This window comes from Thunnus albacares, chromosome 11, assembly GCF_914725855.1.
Source record: "Thunnus albacares chromosome 11, fThuAlb1.1, whole genome shotgun sequence".
Classification (NCBI taxonomy): Eukaryota; Metazoa; Chordata; class Actinopteri; order Scombriformes; family Scombridae; genus Thunnus; species Thunnus albacares.
In genome coordinates, this window is record NC_058116.1 from 30,697,752 (window position 1) to 30,705,000 (window position 7,249).

Here is a 7,249-nt window from a genome sequence, read left to right on the forward strand (position 1 = left end):
CAAGTGGTTTATCTGTTTCTATTTTAATGATTACAATTTTGACTCCCTTAGCCTGCCTGCTTCTGCTTGCACATAATGCCCTAATTATGCTGGTTTATACGCGTTATATTAGGCGTTAAGCAATCAGCCTCTTGTTGTTATGTTTGTGTATTTGTGTGCTTTGGATGATGTTTAAAGATATACATAGAAAATGTGTTGCATAAATGAGGGCAGCCAGTGAAAAACACAGCAGGGTGCAGAGGGACGTCATGTCTCCGCCCACCTCATGAATATTCATGTGCCGAGCGCCCCTGCGTGCCCTTACGCGATGACGCAACGCGACAACTGCGGGTCCCGATTGCTGCAGCCGCTTGTCAGTGTGACGAAGATTGGCACTCAGGTAAGCTGTCACTCAAAATCCCTCTTTTTCCGTTCCCTATCAATCAAACAATCTGGGCCGCACGCAAAAATGCCCCGGGGCGAGCAGCGCGGACCTAGGCAGGGCAGCGGAGGGTGTTTTTGGAAGGGAAGCAGAAGCGGCAGATCTCCGGGAAGAAGAATAAAAAAAAATCTGTATACAAGGGAGGAGGAGGAGGAGGAAAGGAGGGGGGGTGGGGGGGTAAAAAAATATGTCGGCGTTTTGGGGGCAGAGGAGGATTGTGGAAAAGCGAAGGGCGAGAGCGAGAAACGAGGCCCGACAGTTGTAACGTTAGCGCGGAGGGGAGGGGAGGCGGAGGGCAGCTGTCCCCGCTTGATTGATTGACTGATGTGGGGAGGATTTTAAGGACCAACCGGGCTAGCCTGATCACAGTGTAATTACTGTACACATTTGACACGAAAATGCATTTTCATTTAAGATGGTAGTTAATTTGCAAAACGCTAAAGCCGCCGAAGCCGTGTTATTAAGGGCAAACGGCTTGCTTCGTATCAATCCGCAGCGGGGTCTTTTTTTTGTACCTGGCTAGCTAGCTCTAGGTTAGCATGTTTTTTGGCAGTGATTCCCCTCTTGCTAAATATGGCGGTGTGAATTTGTCTGCACCGTACCAGCATGAGAAACACTTTAAAGTTACACAGTTAGCTGCCCCCGCTAACGTTAGCTGAAGCTCGGCCGGACGGTTAACCTCCGGTCGGGTCTGCCGAGCTAACGCCAGTGTAGCGTTACGTTGCAGGCGATATTGTGTTAAAACAAAACGGCCGAGCTGCTTTGTCTGCGAACATCTCTATTATCTCAGTTAAGTTAGAGGATAGTTGCTAAACGTTAAAGGTCAAAGGCTTTCTTAAACTTTATCTCCTCTTGCCGCCATACACTTGTGTCCGAGCAGCTAGCACGGGGCTAAAAGCTAAGTTCATCGTGGTGGGTGTGTTAGCAGCAGTTAAAGTTAACATTAGCTCACCAATATTATTATTATCATTATAACGAACCTTAGGATTTCTGTATCTGTCTGTTGTAGGTTTTATGAGTGACATGGACAGAAGTGTTTGGGAATGTTGACAAGACATATCAAAATACATCGTCCCTTCATATAACGTTACACTTCAGCAGTGGTGGAAGAAGTATTCAGATCCTGTACTGAAGTAAAAATACCAGTACAGCAATATAAAAATACTCCATTACAAGTAAAAATTCTACTTCAGTAAAAATACATAAGTATTATGAGCTTGATGTAGTTAAAGTATTGCAGTAAAAGTAGTGGTTTGGTCCCTCTGACTGATATATTATTATATATGACATCATTAGATTATTAATAGTGAAGCATCAGTGTTAGAGCAGCATGTTACTGTTGTAGCTGCTGGAGGTGGAGCTAGTTTACACTACTTTATATACAGTTAGCTAGTTTAGTCCAGTGGTTCCCAACCTAGGGGTCGGGGCCCCTCTAAAGGGTCAGCAGATAAATCTGAGGGGTGGTGAGATGATTAATGGGAGAGGAAAGAAGAAAAACAAAGTTCTGATACACAAATCTGTTTTCAGTTTTTGGACTTTTTCTCTAATCTTTGATTTTTGCTGAAATATTGGATCATTTGAACATTTATTGAAATGAAAGCATGTGAGAAGTTTAGAGGGAAAAATCACTATTTGGTGGAGCTGTTAACAACTCAACTTTCCAACAAAAAGGTTGGAAACCACTGGTTTCATCTTTAACAATGTGTTGTATTTTAAAAGCTTGTTATATTATCCATTGTGTCAAATCATCTGAAAAGTAACTAAAGCTGTCAAATAAATGTAGTGGAGTAGAAAGTACAATATTTCCCTCTTAAATGTAGAAAGTAGCATCACATGGAAATACTCAAGTAAAGTACAAGTATCTCAATATTGTACTTAAATACAGTACTTGAGTAAATGTACTTAGTTATTTCCCACCACTGCCTACGTGTGTGCGTATATATCAACACAGAACATTTAAGACTATTCTTCTGCATGCTATATTTAGCTCGCCATTATTGTCTCATTGTTTTGAAGAACTGTTTGATCACAAGAAGTCGTGAATGCTCACGCAACGTAATGTTACATTAATCAGCATTAATGTTCAACATGAGTTACTTGCATGAAAACAAGCTTGTTCATTCCTCCTTTTAATGGCATCAGCCCAGTTTACAAAGCCTAATAATAATAATCTTTCATTCTGATATCATGACAGTCAAATTCATTACAAGCTTTTGTGTCTCCTCACATGGGCGTCTCTGACAGGTAGCCTAACTATAATTGTGTGTATTGTTTAGGTTGGCCGCCTGTCCCCGCTTTCTATAATGCCCCAGTGTTTGCAGCATCTGCAGTGAACGTGATGGCAGCCCACTCGGTTTCCATAGACAAGTACCCAAAGGGAGAGCAGCAGGTGGGTGAGAGGGAGAAATAGAGTTTGGGACCATCAAGGCCATTTACAACCTGCTCTAACTGGCTGAACTGCCTTTTTTTTTTTTTTTGTTCCTGTTTGTTCAAGATGATCAAACACAACAGTGAGAAAGGACAGTGTTCGTAATAACTGCACCTAAATGTTTCAGGCAGCACCCTTCAGTTATTTTTAGTGGCGATAAGTCGGCCTGGATAACCAAACAAAGGGAAACGCTTAATGCATGTAACGCTAGAACTCAAGAAATGTTAATGCTATTACATCAGTTTTAGTAATCTGTTGGCGGCATACTTGTCTGTCTGTGGCAGGCCAACCGCAAATAAATCACTGTACGATGCAGTGTAAAGCTCTATTTCTGCCTAGTATTTCTCTGCTTATGTAAATTGCATACAAAACATCTTTATTTAAACGCCAAATTCGGGGTGTCGAGAGCTGAGAAAGATCTATGACTAATGAGAAATTTTCCACCCAAAGGAAGTGATTATTTTTAGCCCATTTGCGCTCAATCTAAGTCATTGTTGGTCACAGTCACATGGTTGGAGATGGGATTTGTGCTACTGGAAGGGATCCCGGGTTGCTTGTAGGCAGGCACGGTGTGAAAATGTATGAAAGGAAAAAAAGGAGGAAGAACTCCTAATCGGTTAACGCGCCTCGAGTGGAGTATTTCAGAGGCCACGGCCACAGTTTAACGTGTCCTGTTATTTCTGATGTTAGCAGCATGCAGCAGGTAACAGGTGGACTCTGCCTTTATTATTATTATTATCATTATTATTATTATTATTAATTATCAGTTGCAATCAGATGGTAACACCAGATATGGAAGTGTTGTTTGTGAGCTCACAAAGCAATATGAAGATACCAGAGGGCATCAAACACACAGATTTAGGTGCTTCTGTCCACTAGAGATGCATAACAGTATTTTCCAGCTATTAATGAGAGTTATGCAATTATTACAATGTAATAAAATGTCAAGTGTGACCACAAGCGATAACAAATCAGGTTAAAGTGTGCTGGTGTTTGGCAGTGACTGATAACTGACATCTGTCTGTCCTGATTCTTTGTACTCCTTTTAAACAGAAATCAAAAGTCAAATCATTTGAAACATAGAACCATGTGTTTTGAGGTGGTATTGGCACCACGTCCTCATGCTTTTCTATAGGGTTCATAATGAAGCAAGGCTCTGTGTGAAGCTTTTGCCCTCCAGCTCCTCTCGCTCTTCACATGATGTGTTTTGACTCTCATTCTCCGCCTTTCTCTTCACCTCTTCTGTCAGTTTCTGTCTCTGTTTGTGTCACTCTATTACTTTCATTTCTCACTATTTCTTTCTTCGTTTTGTTTTGTTTTCTCTCTTCCCCCCTCTCCCCCCCCCCTCCTGCAGATGCAAGGTGTGGTAAAAGTAGACAGTGAATCGGAGCAGAAGTTTATGGAGGGGACGTTAGCAGAGGCACCCAGCCCGACACCCACAGAGCCACAGACGCCCATGGACGCGGACAAAGCCTCCATATATCGGTACAACTCATTCTCTGTGTGTGTGTGTGTGTGTGTGTGTGTGTGTGTTTGCTTAGTGAGAGAGAAGCAGAGGAACAGGCAGAGATGTTCAAACCTCCTCCTCCTCATCATCATCATCGTTTAAACCACCCATCTGTTCCTAAATCTGTGTACTTTTCTCTTTCCCCCGTCTGAAGGGTATTGATTTAATATTGGCCAGAAATAAGAATCTTATCAAAAGGAGAAGCTCATATGACGTCCATGAAGGCCTCCCCCTTTGTTCATGTGACTCTCATGTTGCTGTCTGGCATCTTAACGGGTGTGTCAGCACCTCCTGCTCTCTCTCTGTCGCCTGGACTCAACTGCTCTTTGAGATGTTGTGTTAGTGTGTGTGTGTGTGTGTGTGTGAGGTTCACGCTCAACACTTACAGTCACATTATGGCCTGAAAACAAGTCATGTGACTTCACAGGTAGCTTGTTTATTGGACAGTATTAGTCATGTGTCACAGTGCTGTTTTCATCTAGTGTCTCTATGCTGTGTCCATGTTGTCTCCATGCTTTGTCGATGCTGTCTTCATGTTGTCTCCATGTTGTCTCCATGCTGTCTCCATGTTGTCTCCATGCTGTCTCCATGCTGTCTCCATGCTTTGTCCATGCTGTCTCCATGCTGTCTCCATGCTGTCTCCATGCTGTCTCCATGTTGTCTCCATGCTTTGTCCATGCTGTCTCCGTGTTGTCTCCATGCTTTGTCCATGTTGTCTCCGTGTTGTCTCCATGTTGTCTCCATGCTGTCTTCATGTTGTCTCCATGTTGTCTCCATGCTGTCTCCATGTTGTCTCCATGCTGTCTCCATGCTTTGTCCATGCTGTCTCCATGCTGTCTCCATGTTGTCTCCATGCTGTCTCCATGCTTTGTCCATGTTGTCCCCGTGTTGTCTCCATGCTTTGTCCATGTTGTCTCCATGTTGTCTCCGTGCTGTCTCCATGCTTTGTCCATGCTGTCTCCGTGTTGTCTCCATGCTTTGTCCATGTTGTCTCCATGTTGTCTCCATGCTGTCTCCATGCTTTGTCCATGTTGTCTCCGTGTTGTCTCCATGCTTTGTCCATGTTGTCTCCGTGTTGTCTCCATGCTTTGTCCATGTTGTCTCCGTGCTGTCTTCATATTGTCCCTGTGTTGTCTCCATGCTGTCTTCATATTGTCTCCTTGTTTTGTTCATGCTGTCCCCGTGCTGTCTCCGTGTTGTCTCCATGTTGTCTCCATGTTGTCTTCATGCTGTCTTCATGTTGTCTCTGTGTTGTCTCTGTGTTGTCCCCATGTTGTCTCCATGTTGTCTCCTTGTTGTCCCCGTGTTGTCCCCGTGTTGTCTCCGTGTTGTCTCTAGGCCTCTTAACTCCTTGTGGTGTTTATGTTTTTCATGCTTTACATAAAGGATTTGTTCTTCTTGAAATGATTGCGCAACTTAGCATCTTGTCCTGTTGTGTGTGTGTGTGTGTGTGTGTGTGTGTGTGTTTCACAGACATCCTCTGTTCCCTCTGTTGGCTCTGCTGTTTGAGAAGTGTGAACAGTCCACGCTGAGCTCTGACTGCATCACCTCGGCCAGCTTTGACGTGGACATCGAGAACTTTGTCCGCAGTCAGGAGAAGGAGGGAAAACCCTTCTTCAGCGAAGACCCTGAACTCGACAACTTGGTGAGATAACTCTGCATGTCAGGACGGGGATTTTCTTCCATCTTCACACGACTTTGACCCATAAATCACCCCAAGACTGTTTGAACTATTTTAATATTAAACTACATTTTTTAAAACAGTTGCTGCAACAGAAGTCTCAGAGAAAAGAGAGAAAGATGTTTTACTTGGAGCTTCGTCTCGACACAAACAAAACGTCTCACTCTGTCCCCTTCATGTCTACTGGAGGTTTAGTTTTGGGGCAACAAGCAGACGCCTGAACAAACAGTTCAGTTGTGAAGTATTTGATAAAACCAAAACAGGGACATGAGGTATTTCACAAAGAAACCCCCAACTCACTCACACATTCACCAGTGAACGACCTTTAACCTCAGCAGCACGGTGAGACGAAGCCACTAGAGCTGGAGGATCTGATACTGACCTCTGACCTCTGACCTCTCCAGTCTTCTCTTTAGTCCCCACATACATACGACAGCTACACTTCTATTTATTAAAGGAGCCTTTGTGCCTCTGAGTTAACAGATTTAGAGGCTCAGTAACACTGAAGAGTTAACTAACATTAATTGATCCTTTTCAAACAGTGCAGACGGCTCATTGCTACGTTTCTAAAGCCTCCAGCTGTCAGTCAGAGAAAGAGCATGAAACCACTAGCAGGAATCTGTATCATTCACCTTTTTTCTCTGTGTGTGTGATTGTGAACGTGCAGATGGTGAAAGCCATCCAGGTGCTGCGGATCCACCTGCTGGAGCTGGAGAAGGTGAGCGACCTGTGTAAAGACTTCTGCAGCCGCTACATCGCCTGCCTCAAGACCAAGATGAACAGCGAGACCCTGCTGAGCGGAGACCCGGGTAGCCCCTACTCCCCCGTACAAGGCCAGGCCCCGAGCTTCTCCCCCGCCAAGAGTCAGGTTGGCCACACACACACACACACACACACACACACACAATTACTAAGATATAACCAGGAATGCTTCCAGTTACGTTGATACGCTGGATCATCAAGCAACAGAACTACGAGTGATTTAAGAGAATTTGTGTCGCTCACCAGTTTCCTCGTACTTTGAACTGAAATTCACGAGGGATTCAGAGCCGTCGTACGAGTCACAAACACACAGTTTGTTGTTTACAAGGAGAAAACACTAATGTGAGCAGAAGTCATAATGTCTGAATGAGAGTTTTTTTTCCATGTGATGATGTTTACGTTAGTAGTAAACAGCTGTCCAGCATCACCTACTGTAGGATGTCTCTCCTC

At 44.0% G+C, this 7,249-nt stretch overlaps 1 protein-coding gene across 7 annotated transcripts in view; it reads left to right on the top strand.

Moving 5' to 3' along the window:
* The first annotated feature begins 279 nt into the window (after positions 1-279).
* Positions 280-7,249, top strand: part of pknox1.1 (pbx/knotted 1 homeobox 1.1) — a 14,481-nt gene continuing 7,511 nt past the window's right edge. For 2 of the 7 annotated variants that reach the window (XM_044366903.1, XM_044366907.1), the window contains exons 1-5: positions 612-1,333; positions 2,698-2,810; positions 4,204-4,334; positions 5,830-6,001; positions 6,705-6,905. In XM_044366903.1, the coding sequence (XP_044222838.1) occupies positions 2,760-2,810; positions 4,204-4,334; positions 5,830-6,001; positions 6,705-6,905 (555 nt within the window). In that variant the 5' untranslated portion in view covers positions 612-1,333; positions 2,698-2,759. Of the gene's footprint in view, positions 380-611; positions 1,334-2,697; positions 2,811-4,203; positions 4,335-5,829; positions 6,002-6,704; positions 6,906-7,249 lie in introns of those variants that run through there. The other 5 variants (XM_044366902.1, XM_044366905.1, XM_044366904.1 and 2 more) reach the window with 5 other exon arrangements.